Source organism: Salminus brasiliensis, chromosome 2 (genome assembly GCF_030463535.1).
Source record: "Salminus brasiliensis chromosome 2, fSalBra1.hap2, whole genome shotgun sequence".
Lineage (NCBI taxonomy): Eukaryota > Metazoa > Chordata > Actinopteri > Characiformes > Bryconidae > Salminus > Salminus brasiliensis.
In genome coordinates this window covers 14476528-14494748 of record NC_132879.1, presented here as the reverse complement: position 1 = coordinate 14494748, position 18221 = coordinate 14476528, and the positions used below count along the sequence as shown (strand labels likewise).

General features: G+C 42.8%; 1 protein-coding gene across 9 annotated transcripts in view; it reads left to right on the top strand.

Annotated features, from left to right (window-relative positions):
- Nucleotides 1-18221, top strand: part of enox2 (ecto-NOX disulfide-thiol exchanger 2) — a 278033-nt gene that overhangs the window by 252756 nt on the left and 7056 nt on the right. For all 9 annotated transcript variants that reach the window (XM_072668263.1, XM_072668268.1, XM_072668266.1 and 6 more), the window contains 3 exons: nucleotides 6889-7029; nucleotides 13362-13418; nucleotides 17648-17756. In XM_072668263.1, coding sequence (XP_072524364.1) covers nucleotides 6889-7029; nucleotides 13362-13418; nucleotides 17648-17756 — 307 coding nt within the window. The remainder of the gene's footprint in view (nucleotides 1-6888; nucleotides 7030-13361; nucleotides 13419-17647; nucleotides 17757-18221) is intronic.

Here is an 18221-nt window from a genome sequence, read left to right as displayed (position 1 = left end):
ATACATGTGGTCCATGTAGACCCCACCTCACATCTTATAGGACCTACAGGCCAGATACCACAGGACGCCTTAAGAGGTCTTGTGGAGTTCGTGCCCCGACTAATTAGATATCTTGTGGCGGCACAGTGGAGATCTACTCAATATTATGCAGGTGGTGATAATATTATGGCTGGCTGACGTATAAATGTGTACATGCTGTACTTACATGTTTGTACACAGTGCTTTTACACAGGTTTACTAACACAGACCTACATGCTGTATTAATACACTATGTAAACGTAGCTCTTAGATAAGTTTATGACCGCACGCAAATACGCACATTACCTTGTGATGGTGTGCACAAGCCAACACACACATGTCTAAACTACCGTTGTTTCCACAGTTTGTATTGGTCTGTATGGGCAAAACAAACACCTACACAATGACCACGTCTGTAAACACAAACACGACTCCTAGAAAACAGTCTGGGCCGACTGAAGACAAAACAATGTTGTTTTGCATACGAACAAACAAGCGTACGCAAACATTTGTGCACTGTAAGAACATAATGTAGCCTCTCGAGCATGACTCAGTACATGTGGATGACTAAGTACATACACACAAACACACACACACACTGCATCAGCACAGAAGGTGCAGAAGATACTGGTGTGTAGAGACTAAGACAGCCCGGCTCCCACACACATGTCTGGTTGTCCTGCCCATCTCCAGATGGACAGAATGTTGCTGCTGAGCAGCACAATATGAAAGAAAGCCACAGTGGATAAACACAGTGGCTTGTTTTATTTTGTGGACACGTCATCTATTACAGATCAACATGCACTAGCAGGAATGGAAAGAGTAGTGGAAAGCTGTGCTTAAGTAAGAGTAACATCTACCATGGTATTAATTCACTTGAATATATAAGATTACACAAGTAAAGTCAAGAGACGTGGCTTGTACACTTTATGTCCAAATGTTTGTGGACACCCCTTGAAATGATGCCCCATTCATTCCCATTCTACTGCTAACACAGTTGTCCAAGTGCGCACACACACATCTTGTCTAGTCTATAGGACTCTCTAGAGCAGATGAACTAAACATGAGCTAACATGAACCTGCTGACTCCATGTCTAATACCAGGAGTAGGCCAGATGGATATAAAGCCCCCTAGCATTGAGTAGTAGTATTCTCTGGAATGATGGTCCAGTTGAAGAGTTGGGCAGTTGGGGATCATAGACCATCCTTGCTTCACTAACGTTCACTGTCGCTGAAATGCTGAAATGCAATCAAATCCTCAAAGCAATGCTCCAAAGTCTAGTTTTTAATGCCCTTGATTTCAGAAGAAAAATGAATGAGCAGGTGTCCCAATACTTTTGTCCATCTAGTGTACCTTGTACCAGAGGTGAGTGGGGTCATCCACAATGCTGGTGGCTTTGCAGATGCAGCCAGTGTGGTGTAAAAGTCCACGATTGAGTTAATGGAGGGACCCCAATGATCTTCTCAGCTGTCCTCACAACCTCCTGCAGGGTCTTGCAATCAGAGACATCGCAATTCCCAAACCAGACAGTGATGCAGCTGCACAGGATGTTCTCTACAGTCCCTCTGTAGATCATGGTGAAGGATGGGAGGGGGGAGATGAGCGTTCCTCGGTCTCTGCAGGAAGTAGAGACGCTGCTGGGCTCTCTTGGCTATGGGGCTGGTGTTGAGAGGCCAGGTGAGGGTCTTTACATTGTGAACACAGAGGAATTTGGTGCTCCTGATGAACACAGTTGTTTATTAAATAAAAGAAATCAAGAAATTACTTTAAGTTCATTTTCACTGGGTTTAAACAAGCAACAGCTGTATGTGTAATAAAGTGCTGCCGTGCTTGTTATGCCACAATGGCTAAATATTCAGACAGTACAGGTGCACTGTTTAGCCAAGATTGGTTAGCATTAACTGCTTCTGTGGGAGGGTAGATGGGAAAATGAAGATACCTTGGTCGAACACTTTATTAAAAATAAAATAAGAAAAGTAAGATTATTATGAGCGCGGACTATCCCAGAGCGGACTTAAGTGCTATAAAGCGAGTTGTTGTCATTTGTTGCTTTCCAGCTCTGCACCCCAGTAAGTGCAGAGGATAGGTCTATACCAAAACACTGTGTGCACTGGAACTGTGTACACTGCACTTCAGTCAATGCACATTTTAATGCCAGCCATCCAGTCAGCTCCCTGTACTCCTCAAGTCATACTCCTTTGTTATGAGCCTTTACTTATGTATTTATTTAATGGTCTTCCTCTGGGAATTTGAGCTATTTTCAGAGCGGGTTCCAGCCTGGAGCATCTCTCGTGCATAGTTCCGCTGAGTTCTCAGCCTGAACCCGAGCTGGGAGGCGTGCTTGTGGGTGCATTTTTACTGAATCTGTTCACTCAGTGTGGCTTCTCTGAATTAAGGAAGAGAGCAAGCCAGCATGGCTCTCTGCTCTGTGAAAACACACACTGGGAGAATCACACATGTGACAGTGCTACAGATCAACAGCTTATATGTGTGAATTAAGCAGCCCATGCCTACACACATGCATACAAATACACACACACACACACACATATTTGTAATTTGTTTTTATATGTTTGTCCTATACAGCCTTGGTAGCTAGTCAAACATAAAACACAGTATTTTCATCTCTGGGCTATGCAAATGTTTGGACACCTTACAGGGTCAGGACTCTGGTCAGCATTGTTTTCCAACTGTTCTTTGCAGAATGGCTGTAGTTCTGAGAGATTGTTGGCTGGTCTCAGCCTGCACAGCTTATTTAAGGTCCACCTTAAACAAAGCGAGGGCCTCTTTAGGTTTGTACCCAGGTCTGCTCAGCAGGTCTGCTCAGCAGTTTGTACCCCTACTCCGCTCCGACTGTGTTTAAACCAGGGCTGAACTTCTATTGTAGCAGTAAATGAGACATATATACAGAGCCACAGTAGACCCTTTAACCCTAGTGCTGTTGTTTTGCTGGGCATGTGATTTGCGTTAATTGTGCATTACTTGATTGTAACTGCATAATTACATACTTGTTTACATACATCATTTTAGTTACATAATTATAAGATTTACATGACATTTATATAGTCTGTATTATATGCCATGTTGCTTGGCAGTTACGGCCTACTGTTAATTAACCACGTTGTTTGGCAGAATTGTTTATTGTAATTCTATTAATAAACAGTTCAATTATTTATTGACAATATGCACAGTCCTATCAGAATATTACCCCCATCTGGTATGGAATGATCTCAGCCCATTAAATCAGCCTCACTTATTATATAGGAGCACCTTGTAGTTCTATAATTACAGACTGTGGAATCCACAGCACCACCGCAGAGCAGGTATTATTTGGGTGGTGGATCATTCTCAGCACTGCAGTGCCACAGACTGACATGATGGTGTGATAGTGTGTGTTGTACTGGTACGAGTGAATCAGACACAGCAGTGCTGCTGAAGTTTTTAAACGCCTCAGCGTCAGTGCTGGGCTGCTGGAGAATAGTCCACCAAACATAAATATCCTTCCAATAGGAGAACAGCATATGTGTACTTGTGAGCGAGTTGTTGGAAATATGTGTGTGTGAAGTATCATTACCAACATTACTGCCAGGAAGCTGAATATCATGTCTGATGTATTGATTAGCCCCGACATGGCTACGCTAGCTGTCAGAATTTCTCCATGGCCGTGGAGGGATTACCAGTGATTGTACTGGCATGCTGGTTATTATAGGGAGAGAACATTACTGGATAGTGTTGCTGTCCGCTCGTTGTGTCCTATTAGCATGATGTGCTCTCAGCAAGTTAAAGAACCCTTTGACTAGGGTTTTCGCTAGTGGGCTGGGTTTCTATACTTTTTTGGGGCTGGTAATATAACAGATCAAGACTGTTACATAGTAGTTGTGGGGTTTTCTCATTGGCCTGTTTTTACAGCTGTTTTAGTTATACTGGGTTTTCTTTAGAAGGAGGGGACAACAGTGTTTGAGGTTCTATACAACACAGTTTGACAACCCTTTAAGAGGGTTTAACTCTGTTTAGAATCATGCCTCCTTATGGTAAGATCACTGTAATGCACAGCCTCTCATGACTTTAGCATAATGTTAATGGCATATCTAACGTTTTCTTAATGCTGTTAACAGCAGGTCCAGATTTTATAGCTGTAGCTTCTATGATGGACACTTCATGTAAGTCTTGTTTTATTTGTTTGATTTATATCTTTATCTGTTATGAATTCATTATGTATGGTTTAGAAAAACTGATATATTGTCAGAACAGTTGTTGGGTTTACAACCACAGGGGTTCTAGAGACCAGTTGTTGTTTATAACCTTGCTCTCCGCAGGGGCCCCATAGGACACAGGACAAATGCATGGGTAGCACATGATCTATATGTATTGAACCTATGGGAAGCCCATGTGAATGGTGAATGACTATAGAGTAGATAAAATACATGCACTCTATGGGACTTTGGGAAACTATATATTTGGAAAATTGTTTTATTGATACAGGAGGGCGAGTTGGTGGGAGTCAAGGTTTTGCCTTCTCCTGTAAAGTTACAGTTTTTGTGTGACAGCGACAATATGCATAAATATTGTGTACGTAGCACACACAAACAGTGTGCACTCATGAATGCACTTGGTATGGATGTTAGTTGAAGAAGCATCCGTCAACACATTTCAGACAGGTTTTCTCAGACAGGAGTTCCTGCTGTCTGTAATAGAGCTGCTATATAGTATGCGGCTGTTCTGTATTTAATCAGTGTACCACCTGAGCTGCTCCACAGAAACAAACATCCTCAAGGCACAGAATCTATTTACCTGTTGCCGGCTGCAAAATACAGACAGTCCAGATATTACCACCTTGACGGTGGAGCGGCAGTGCCGTCCTGCCCCCAGGGGTCAGCACACGTCTGTCTCCGCAGACACATGACACCATAGATCAGAGGCCGTCAGAGACTGGGGGAATAAAACATATTACACATACAGAGAGTACCCTTATTTGGACCTGTCGGTAGGTGTAGATACACTGATGATAACATTTCTGCAGAGCAGCTAAAATCATGCTCAGTGTCATGCTCAGATTTTGTTGGCACCTAAATACTTGTTTTGGGGACCTTAGGGGGTTGGAGGCGTGTACATGATTTAATTTCAAGCAGAACTGCAGAACTTAGCAGAAAGCACTTTGTGATTCACTGGAAATGGACTGATTAGCCGACACACAGCAGAAGAAGGAGTAAGATCTACTAAGTGCTAACAATACCCAAACTGATCGAAAAAACACATTTTACAAATAAATTCTTGTCTGTATAGTTGACATTGTAAATCATCCATAGAGACAGTAAACCATTTGCTGATTGGTTGGAAGCCTTGTTTGCATAATACAGCTTTCTGTGATAGTACTATTGCAAAGACCAATATACAAAAGCAATAAACAACTACTATATTGTGCAGCCTTATCTTTCACGTCAAGATTGACATCAAGATTAAGAAGAAACCATTTGTGGACATGAGTCACAGTCAAGGAACACAGCAGGCCTCTGTACACCATACAAACAGAGGGCCTGTGTGTACAGAAGTACAGTATGAATGTAAAACCTTTATAAATCTCCAGTCTCACTTCAGATTGATTTAGGAAGTTGTTGGGGGCCCCATCAAATCTTCAATTTCACTACATTTCAATTTAATTCATTTGCTCTGATGCTAAAGCAGAATTTTAGAGCAGTTTTACCTTAAAATAACAGAATCATGTAGATTCTTAACTTGACTGTAATAGGGAGAATAGCATCCCTCCAGTCATTGCCACTCTAGGTCTGACACTGCTACCGCACTGTGGAACTTCAGTGGAGCTGCACGAGACCTCACGTTGTAAAACCTGAATGATATTTGTGTAAAATTCTGTACTATTACTTTATCGCCTCAGCTCACATGCTTCTTTCTGTGTACAGCTGTCTATAGGGGGGTATTGGTGATGGTATTTACTGAGCACAGGAGCAAAAACTACAAATTCTCACATAGTACAGCTGTAAGAGTTTCTTAAAGCTCACATTGGGGGTGTAATGGTGCACACGGTCCAGTACACACCACAATTCGGCCCTTACAGTTGAGTATGATTTCTTTACAGCAGGGAAAAAACAGCATAAAGGGTTTCCTTATATTATTATTTTTGCTACCAGGGGATACAAATGGTTTCCCTCTTAGCTCACATTAAATATGGTCGTTAAATGGAAGAGCGAGCATCAAACACTCTCTCTATCATTTAAGCTTAACTTAATACTGTGAAGCTGTAAAGAAACCAAGCTGGTCATATTGCATTTACTGTAAGTACTGGTTTCATTGGTGTGTTCATTGGCAATAACCAGTCACTGCAAACTGTCAAGATTTTCTTCAAGTTTAGCTGCAACCGAGAGTTCGTGATGCAGCAATAGTGGAGTTTCATACAGGCACTCTTTCGAGCACTATAATGCAAGTTTTTCCATGCCGGCAACCCCTCATCCCTTTATTCAGCGCTCCTCGCATGCATGACCCTTGCAGGGCCTTGCTAACTGGAGCGCTTTGGAAGTGCGGCAAACCAGTTTCCAAGTGGAAATTGCAGTTGTGGAATTTGGATTTGCATTACGTCCATCGATCTTAGGGGGTAGATGGTCTGTTTTAGCTGGGGACCAGGTGCTTTCCTCCGAGCATGTGGGCTGCCCACCAACGCTGCATCGTCTGCAGTTCAAAGTTGGCTGGCTTTGCATCTATTGTGTTGATATTGTGTTAAGTCCGTACCCTCCTAGTGTGTGCAGCATTGCTAGAACCAAACTTAAAAAAAACTTTTTAAAACTAAATCCAATGTGTCTATCATCTATATCAGAGAATAGTGTATATAAAATTGTCTATTCTGTCTATTTCTGCAGCAACTGCTGATGATCCGTGAAGACCTGAAACAGAAAGAGATGGAGCTGGAGAAAAGCGCAGACGAGAAACAGCAGCTGGAGAATCAAATCCAAAGCCTTAAGGAGAGAATCCAAGCCTTCCCTGCACCACACACTCTGCCTGTGAGTGACACACACACCCATACACACAAACAGTACAGATAAGAACTCTCATCATATACACACTGCTGTGGGAGATGTTGACTATCACAGTCTAAGCCTGAGGCTGCAACAAAAATCTTCATGGTCTTGCCACTGTCCGCACCGTGCGTGTGTGTGTGTGTGTGTGTGTGTTTAGTCTGGTGAAGTGAAGGACGGAGGAAGGGGATGAAGACTGTCAGTTTGAGGACACTGTATTAATGAGTCTAGTCTACCAGAGATGTTGAGGTGACTTGAGGTGAAGTGAGAATATTCGAGTGAACCTTCTGCTACAGAAGCAGTTCAGAAATCACACCACTCTCGCAACTCTCACTGCTCCACAGCTTTGTTTCTCTTTCTCTTCTTTGATCTTTAATATCCTTAATGTCATTTTTGTGCTATATGAAAAGATTTACTTCACAATTATAAGTATTTCTCTCCCAGAACGTATATCAATATCTGATCTGAAGACATGATGGTCAGAGGGCTGGTTTCCTGCAAATCTTGTGCTTTTCCTGCTCAGGCACACCTGCTTTAACTCACCGGTTGCCAGTTGCCATGTCGGATTCCACTTCTGCCAGCCAAGAACAAATAGCTGAGGCTGCAGGGGGCACAGGCTCACCAAAACCATTGAAGACTGGAAAAAACGTAGCTTGGTCTGATGAATCTCGATTTTTGCTGAGACACACAGATGGTCGGGTCAGCATTTGGGGCCAACATTTAAACCCATGGACATAACCTGCCTTGTGTCAGCAGTCCAGGCTGGTGGAGGTGGTTTAATGGTGTGGGGCATGGGTTTTTTTCCACCTTAAAACCTTAAGCATCAATCATTGGTTAAATGCTACTATTTGGGTATTGTTGCAGACCACCTGCATCCCTTTATGACCACTATTTAGCCATTTTCTGATGGCTAATTCCAGCATGATGATGCACCATGTCACAAAGCAGAAGTCGTCTCACGCAGAAGAGCCACAGCTAGTCACACACTATTCTGAAAGTAAAATGTGTGTAGTGTTCCTAATTAATTGCTTGGAGAATGTAATTCCATCATCAAATACAGTTATGAAAAGAAGGACACTTAAATTCAGAGGTTCACATCTACTCTTCTGACCTTTCTTTTCATTTGTCATTCTATTCAGGAGAGCTCAGACCAAATCTCCTTGCTTGGAGAAGTGGAGGCCTTTTGAGACATTTCATTTTACCACTGCATAATTTTCCTCTCTCGTCCTCGGCCCATTCTGATTCAGAGAGAAAGAGGAGAGGAGATGGCCCTGAGCCTGAGCGTCTGTTAGCAGTGCTGGGGCGAACGCAGGCCGAGTGTTTTAGATACTGGCTGTGAGTGGGGCTGTGTGTGCCCCATGACTCTGAAAGAGCACTGTGTATGTGTGTGTGCAGCTGCAGCTGCTGCATTAATGAAAACTAATGGCACCTCTACAGCAACCAGGGGTTAATGCAGGCTGCCTTCAGTTCTCTCCGTTTCCTCCACCACAGTGCCCAGAGAAACACTCCTTCTGCTTATGGGACAGTTTTTATTGGACTGGTCGGACCTTCAGTTGCAGTTAAAGGTTTGTTCTGAAACTCATGTTGATCATCTTAATCCATTGGATCTTCTGGGGTTTTCAGTAGGCAACGTTTTAGCCTTGGGAAACCTCTTCAGTCCTTCTGGAAAGCATAACAGCAGGTGCAAAGCTGCACCAAGCAAGTTTTCAGCCTTCATAATGCCATGTGTTTAGCATTTTGATGTCTTCACCAGTGTTATATAATGTGGGAAATCTGTTCTGTGATGGGTGTATCCATACTTTTGGTTGCTTCCTCAGCAGAAAGTCCTTTCTGTTTGACTTCCTAGAGGGCGTCCTTTTAGCAAGTGCTAGAACAGTGTTGGTGAGCATTGTTAGAAATACTTTGTTTGCTAAGTTGAATAAAACTTTCAACTTTGAACTTTATTACCTGCAGAATGGAGTTTAAAAAGATTTGCAGGTTGTCCTGAGTGGTGCAACTGGCTAAGCGCTGGCCGCCTCGTCAGGGCATAGCAAGCTGAATCTGAATCTGGCCACATACATTCATAGCTGGGAGTCAGAGAGAGCATAATTCTGCTCTCTCTCTCTCTATCTATCTCTGGATGCCCTTGATGATCAGAAGAAACTAGTGCACATCACCTCAACTCTGACTCCCCTCTACCCATGAAGGAGAATGTGGATGTTCATTATTTGACTTCATTGGACTTGGTGGAAGCATTTACTAGCCCTCACCCTCATGGCTTGGTAACTTTGTGAGATGGGAGGGATCTATGTAGCACATGGCTTCAGTGGTCTTCCCAAATATCAGATCTAAATCCAAAGAACACTTTGAGATGTGAAGAATGGGAATTGGAGATTAACAGCATGGAAGCGCTGCTGAAACTTTGTGTGATGGAAAAGGTCTACGTATTGGGTAGGAAACGTATTGGGTGCGTAGTGGGTAAAAAAATTGAGGTTTAAAAAAAACTCTGATGGGCTGTGGTGGGTGTGAGCACAGGTTGAGATTTGACTCCACCAACACGTGTGCAGCAATGGCTCTTTATCTTGTATGGACAGATTTGATTTAACCTGCTTTCTAAGGCCCCTTCTGTAGGAAGCGGGTGCATTTTATCGCGTTCCACAGTCCAATCAGTTCTGACCTGCTGGCTGACTGGCTGATGGCTGATAAGGTGAGGCAGAGAGAGTGACAGAAATGCTGTGTGCTGCTTCAATGCTGATGCCTGTGATGAGATGAGATTAGTGTGAGAATCAGTGGTGCGTGCAGAGTGGGAGAGGTGAGGCCGTGAACACATGATACCCAGATGAATCATCTGAGACAAACTCATTAATGGAGCAAAAGGAAATCAATTTACCGCTGTTGTTTCTCCAGTAGATCTGAGGTCGCTGATAGCTGGAGCTGTTTATTTTTGCATGTGAGGTGATGTTTAGTGTGTGTGTGTGTGTGTGTGTGTGTGTGTGTGTGTGTGTGTGTGTATGCGTTTGTGTGTACACGTGCTTGCGTGTGTGTGTGTGTGTGTGTGTGCGTCCGGCGTGCTGCGGGTAATTATCTTCTTTATTGTCTTGTCCTTTCTCAGCACCGAGGCCACTCTTTTAGGTTAACCAACTGAAATTACATCAGCAGTCATTACACACTACAACACATTCCATCACCCCTCAGCCTCCAACGATCACTTCATTTCTTCAAGTTCCTCTCAGCGGTGTGAAGCGGCACGCCTCCTGCGCTGGGAGACGCCGCCATTATTTGTGTTTGATTAAAACGGGGGGCATCCTCGGGAGGCTTTTTTTTTTTTTTCATCAGCTCCCGCTGTTTTTAGAAACTCCATCAGTAAACCTGACCTTCATCACTGTGGTTAGTTCTCTCTCTCTGTGGTGCAGTGAAGCCTCCTCTCTCTGCTGTTCATTTCTGTTGTGTGTGTCCGTAAAAAAAAAGTCTGGGTGTAGGTGTGGGTGTCTCTCTAGTCATGGTACTAGATGCTGGAGAGTTTCTGATAGTTGCGCAAGGATGTCTGGTGTCAGGAAACGTTGAACTTTGTAATTGAATAGAGTGGAATTTGTCTTGAGTTGCTTTCTCAGCAGAAAGTCCTACCTGTACAACTGCAGAGTGTCAATCCCTCTAGCTAGCCTATGAGCAGTGTTAGTGAGCACTATTAGAGGTATACTTTGCTAGCTTGTTAAGTTACATAACTATAAAATGGATATTAGAGAATAGCGGGTTCTCCTGAGTGGCCAACTGTGTAAGCGCTGGTTGCCACCCCTGGCAATGCCACAGCCACCCATAACTGGAAGCCCAAGAGAGCTTAATTGTCCTCTGTCTCTCTGGTGGCCTTCCCTTTCACCATCACTTAGTGTGATGTTATTATCTCAAAGAGTTCATCTGAGATAATCCAGGCCATGTTGGACACCCAGCTATGAGTGTGTGTGGCATCACCAAAGATTTAGCTCACTGTGTCCTGAATGGAAAGCCAGTGCTTAGACAGTTGCGCCACTCAGGAGCACCTGCTATTCCTTTTAATACCCATTTTATGACCAACAAACGGAGCAAGCTGCCTAAGCACATTTATGAAAACCAACCTCTTCTGAAGAACTGAGTACTTGGGCGAAGTGTAGTGTGGAGTATTATGGTCTCTATATTGTCTATGTTGTCTATGTTGACGTGTTTAGTAGTATCTAAGCTTACATTTTTTGGATCCTAGTCTAGCTAACTAGCTAAGAGTATTTTCAGAGCAAACAGTAAAGCACTTTTGTGAGTCCCTCTGGATAAGGGAGTCTACTAAATGTTTTAAATGTAAATGGGGGTCCTAGGTTGTTTTTTTATACCAGTAAAACTGTTACTACTATTAAAACTAGTTAATAATGTAAATAAAATATATTTCTAGTCTGTAACACAGTAATTATGGATTTTCTGAAAAGTAGAATAATGTAAACTTACCAGCTTATTTCCTTCCAGCCTATTTAAGCTTATCCTTCGCAGTAGAATACAAAGTGCTGACTAGCTGGAGAGCTGAACAGCTTTCATTTTATTGGCTTTTGACATATTGAACGCACATAAAGCACAAAACTGGAGCTGGACAACATTTTAAATATGGCAGCAGTTTTAACACATACAGCAATCAACCCTAACATTAGCACCACTGATGAGTGAACAGACAAAATGGAGAAGAGTAAGAATCTGAGCCACTTTTACAAGAGACAGACTGTGATGTCTAGACGACCGGGTCAGAAAATCTCCAAAATATCAGGCAGGCCTTGTGGGGTTTTCTGCTACCAAACGTGGTCCAAGAAATCAGCGACAGAGTCATGGGCACCTAAGGCCAGAACCCCAGAACTCACCACATATAGGACTTAAAGGATCTGCTGCCAATATCTTGGTGCCATATACCCTAGGACGCCTTCAGAGGTCTTTTGGAGTCCATGCCTCGAATGGTCAAAGGTGGTGTTAATGTTATGGCTGGTCTATGTATATGTAGCTGTAAACATGTGCTGTTGTCTGTATAAAAGCAATGAATCCCTTAGTAATTACAGTTTGCAAAAAAAGCTATTTATCAATTTCTTCATTTTTGACTCACTCAGGAACGCCCTCTAGTGTTAGACCATCCTGTTTTCTGGTGGCACTTCTCTGACTCAGAGGAAGCTTTAATATCCCTCACCTTCCTGTAGCTTTGTGTTATGGGGATGAACTACATAGTTTGTAGAAAATGACCATGACTAGGGTAAAAACTCTGTCCTGCAGATTTCTCCTGTACAACATCCGGAGAATTCGACCCTTCCTCTCTAGAGAGTCGCCCAGGTGCTCGTTCAGTCTCTTGTCACTACTGCAACTCTCTTCTGGCTGGTCTCCCTCTGTGCACCATCAGGCCCCTGCAACTCATCCAGAATGCAGCGGCACGGGTCGTCTTCAACGTTCATAAATTCAGCCATGTCACTCCACTGCTGCATTCTCTTCACTGGCTTCCTGTAGCTGCTTCCCGCATCAGATTCAAAACCCTGACGCTGGCCTACAAAGCCAAGAACGGACCAGCCCCTCCGTACCTGATGGCAATGGTCAAAAGCCGGTCTGCACCAAGAGCCCTTCGAGCTTCAAGTACGGCTCGGCTCGACCCGCCATCCCTCAAAATCCACGGAAGACGCGTCCAGGCTTTTTTCTGTCCTGGCACCAAAGTGGTGGAACGAGCTTCCCCTGGGTGTCCGAACGGCCGAGTCGCTCGCTGTCTTCAAACACAGACTGAAGACCCTCCTCTTCAGAGAATACTTGGACGAATAGAGATCTATGGTCACCTTATTGTCTTGTGTTTAGCAATGTCTAAGCTTAGAGGTATCTTTTGAATTATTAGCCTATTCTAACTAGCTAAGGTTTTTCTTAAGTAAATAGCAAAGCACTTTGTAAGTCGCTCTGGATAAGAGCGTCTGCTAAATGCCGTAAATGTAAATGTAAATGTAAAAATTATGGTTTAAAAAGAGCGAACAGATGAAATCATGATCTCAGTTTTGAACTCAGCATATTCCACAGCAGTATACTGGGTGTTTGAGGGTTTTGGCACCCTAGCACATCTTTTAAAACCTTTTTTAAAGGTTTTTTTTTATCTCAGCAAACACCACCAGATCACATTAGAACAGATGCAGGTGAACATAAATACGGTAAAAAGTAACAGGAATTACTCACGTTGCAGAAAGTAGTTGAGATCTTGTCAGCTAGTTTGGAGAACAAAGCTTGGCTCCAGATTTCTCCTAAATATGCTTGTGCTTGCATTTCTCTGACATTACTCACCGACAGCACTTCTTGTGTGTTTTAATTGCTTGTAGCTGGAGAGGCCGGAGCGGGATGACCGAGGCAGCGATGAAAGTGCAAATCACACCAACGTAAGTGAGAGAGACCTTCTCTACCTCTGTGTCCTGCTCATGCAAACACATCCCCATCACTCCATTTCCTTTCCCCTGTCTGTTCTTACCATCTCCCATCATATCAGCCCTTGCTTTACCTTCTCTCTCCCCTCTCTCTCTCTACTCAATTCCTTCCTTCTCCTCAATCTCGATTCTCCTTCTATCTGTGCTCCCATCATCACACCAGTCACTCACAGACACACACTTCATGTCCCCGCTTTTCCCTGCCTCAGCCTCCTTTGCCCCACTTCTAGCCTCCCTCGTCTCTCAGCAGCCTCCGCCAGCAACATGACAGATCATTAGAGGGCAGTGGAGCGGGGGGTGAACTTTATTTGTGGCAGGATAAATCACTCTGACACAACTGGGCGCGGGCTTGGGCAACCGGCGGAGGAAGAGGAAGGCAGCATGGGGAGAGGAAGACGGCCATCTGAGGGTCAGAGGAGGGCATGACCTGACCTGTCCTTTCGGTCCACTCACCCTCCAAATGAACTCACACACACGCACACATACACACGCTCACATACAGCCACTCAATCACTCTGTCAAAAGCAGCCCGATACAGCCTGAGCATCGCAAACATACTGATTGCCTGTGCTGCCTCTGCCACCCTCACACACTGTCCATCTCGTCCACTCTATCTATCTCCATCTGTGTCTGTCTATTGGGGATGGTAATGGTTATTTGAGAACATGGATATCTTCAGCTACAGCTGCACAGTGTGGACGTAAAATGCAATGTCCACTGTTGGAAAGCTTTTGGAAATATGGAAAGATATCATATGTGATAGAAAGTGATTAAAATAGTGCCTCTCTAGGGGCTCTGTGTGGCTTCAGCAGTGTAATGTGCTTCCCGGGGGTCACATGTTCGAATCCTGGACAATGGCGCTTTGCCATCAGGCGTCTGTTAGCTAGTGTGGAGGAGCTGCAGAGGAGCTGGGGACCCGACACTTTCCTTTTAGTGTGCCTCAACCGTAGGCTGAAAAGAGGCAGTGGCTGACTTTGCATGTAATGGAGGAGTCTTTACCCTTGTGTTGTCAGGAGAATTGCTATTGCGAGGGGGGCTACGTATGAATTGGCAGTACCAAATTGGGAGAAAAGGGAAAAATTCAATAAATATATATATATTTTTTAATATATATATATATATAGTGGCTCTCATAAGATGTGTTATCTAACTCTATTCAACAGCCAATAAATGTAGCGAGCTGCCAGAGCCTGTTTACAGAGTCTAGCTACTTATTTGGATCAAAATAGCACTTAATAGCACTAGTGGACCAAATCAAGTCCTTATTGAATTGGGATGAATTGTGCTAAACTAGTTCATTAAAAAGCAAAAAGCCACGAAAGGCCGTGCGATACTGCAATTTTATCAACATGAAGTTGAAGTGCCTATACATTTCACTATAGGCTATCACTTCCCTGTGATAAAATAGCTGTAACGCATGGCTTAAAATATGATGAACCAATGTTCAATTAATAATACTATTTATCCAAAAAACAATTACAATAAACTATTCCTCCTTCACAAAATATAGTCTGTTAACAGTGAGCCCTGTTGCAAGGCAACATGCAGGCGAATGTTTAGCTATAACAGTTTGGCATAGCCGCTCCATAAAACACATGCTCTGTGTCTTCATGTTTTGTAGTTAAGTAAAAATGAAGGGACTCTGACTCTAAAGAAGACGGTACAGGAAGTATAGGACTAGTCTGGGGCTGTGTTTTTAGCCTTAGCTTAACTGAGCAATCTATAGCATTGTATTTCTCTCCTGATATCACGCTGTTCAGGGAATTTAATTAAACGGCAACACTAATAATTTACATATCAGTCAGGGTACAAGCTAGGCTGTCTAACAGGAAAACACTGTTTACCTCAAAAAGTTTTCATTTGTAATATGCTGCAGCTAACTGACTGGGTTTAAACGGTGGAGCATTAATATGGAATTCAGATGTTGTGAGGTGGTCATACGCGGCTCAAGCAATCAGCTTTTAGGATCGGATAAAACTATCCGTTTTATAAATGTAAATAAAATATTTCTCTAATATTTTACACAGGATGTTTTAAGATTATTTTAAGATTAAGATTGAGCACACTTGCACACAGTTCATTTGCCCAGCAGCACGGCGGAATATAACCTCTGCATTTAACCCATCTGTGGCTGTGAACACATACACACTCACACCCACACTAGTGATTAGGGCACTGAAAACACACACTCTGAGCTGTGGCAGCCACCTCAGGGCCTAAGGGAGCCATTAGGGAATTAGGTGCCTTGCTCAGGGCACCTCAGCCTTGGACACCATTCCTGGGGACTTTCTGGCCCCGGCCTGTTTCTCTAACCCTTATTTAAAGTGTTTGAGCTGTTTTTTTTTTTGTTGTTTTTTTTTTTTTTGGAAAGTAGAATAATGTACTTTATTAAAAAAAACACTGTGAACCTACCAGCATATTTCTGAAGATCTGGTTTCCTCTTCTTACTCACTACCTAGGACTCCACCACACAATGCCACCAGTTCTGGGAGGGTTAAGGCTAGCCTGTTCTTCCTTTGGTCCGGCTGAAATCAGCCAACACATCTTTTCGGACTGTGGGTAATGCTGTCATTGGACAGCTGATCATGCTTGGAGGAGAATACTAACTGCCAGTTCTGCTACCTTAGCTAACAGACACCCGCACTGGCTAGCATCATGTTAAGTAATGTGGGAAGAGGGAGGGCCATTCTGCACACTCAGAGAGAAACCAGAACTGTTGAAACTAATTTAACTGATTTAAAGTACGGCTAAATAAGTTAAAGATAGGAAAAAACACAAATGCTAAAGACTAAAACTAATGCTGAAATAAAGTAGGCCTCAGGGCTGTAGGTTAGCAGCTATAGCTTCAGCTACAGCTAATACAAATTACAGTGCATAAAGCTAAAGCTAAGCTTTGACTATGCTTGGGCTAATGCTAAAGCAATGGCTATGGTTATTAATTTGGTTATGCTGTTTGATTTATTTGAATTATTTTATCTCACACTTTGTTTTATTGCTTATTTTAGTCCCTGGTCTTTGTACCCGCTCGTTTACATTAAACACTGAGGGCCCTCAAAATACGTTCAAGCTTAAATAAAGGTTAATTGATGTAAAATGTCAGAGAATGTCAGGACACAAGCTGTTGGTACTGCATTTAATGTTTAGTGAAATGGCAACAGCTATGTGGATATATGTAGAAATCTGTATAATATAAATTGTGCAGGTTATCATGCTGTTGGCTAACTTAATTGAATGCCAGCATCCAATCAAAATCAGTCAAGGTGTGCAATATCATTAAAACCAGTATTATGAGCACTATGTAAAGTATGAAAAGATGCTAACATACTAGCACTATACAACTTCCCGGGTTTATATTATTCCAAAAAAACAAAAAAATAATAATTACATAATGTGTCCAAAATTGTAATGCAATTAACATTCATAATATTTTGTATTTCAGAAGTGACAGAGGTAGATTAGCCTGTCAGTTTCTTACAAATAGATCATTACAGTGTACTGTTTCCCCTCAATTTGTGCAAGTGTTTGACAAATTGAAAACATCTAAAATAGCTATTATTGATTAGTTTAGAGTTTTTAGACCTTCACAGTGTGAGTTGCTATTGTATATAAAATAGCAAAACTGATTCCAATAAAAGTGGCTACAAAATGTGAATGGTAGCGCATCCTCGCTGTTACACCATTTTTTTTTTTTTTAATGTCATAATAAATGGGCCGATACAAATGCTCCAAAATGTCATGGAATAAAGTCTTTTTACATTTACTTCTATGAAAGTTAAGGAGGTGTTTCTCCTTCTCCTGTAAAGTTGCCATTTTGGTGATATGAGGTTTGTATGTGTGTGTGTTACAACAACGGTATGTTAAAAAACACAAGCTTAAATTCCAAAGACCATCCCCCAGCTGATTAGAAACAAATGTTAAACCTGTGCATGTGTGTATTATATTTACCTCAGTGTACAATATTTCTTTGTCTGAATGTTATTAAAATATTTGTATTAAAACAGTAAAGGTGGTTCATCTGTTAGACCTGAGATCTGATCTGCATAGGATGTAGCCTTGAGACGAATAGCTGAGAAAAAGCCGGCAGTTTGAGAGGGTGAATGTCCATCAACAGCCTGGTTCTGTACGTGTACTGCTATACTCTGCACCACTCTCTTTAACTCTGGCTGTGTTTACTCTGGCTGTAGGATGCGGCAGCAGCGTCGGCGGTGGTTTCCTGCAGTCAGGAGAAGGAGAGCCTGCCAGAGAAGGGTCCACCCAGCCCTGTCAAATCAGAGAGAGAGGCCCTGCTCGTGGGTACGTGTGTGCGGGACCTGAATGTATGGAGCCTCCTGAGTGTCTGTGATGTGTCTAGCCACTTTTCCTCACTTTATCAAATCAGCCAGAAGATATTCTGCTCATTATTCTGTCATCTACAGCTCTATGTTGGTGTGTGTGTGTGTGTGTGTGTGTGTGTGTTACTTGCCTGGCCAAATGAGTTCCTTCATTACCTTTGAAGGTTTTAATAGCTGGCATTTTGGCTGCTTGCCCACATCACAGCCAAAGAGTGTGTGCGCGTGTGATACTCCTGATATGCAGTAAGATCTCCTAAAAGTTAATGCCTCTATTGTTAAGCAGCACATTGTCCTTGCACTTCATAAGCACTGCATGAAAATGTCATTTCTCAGCTTTTATGACATTTGTTTATTTGTGTGTGTATGTGAATGTGTATGTGTGTGTGTGTGTGTGTGTGTGTGTGTGTGTGTGTGTGTGTGTGTGTGT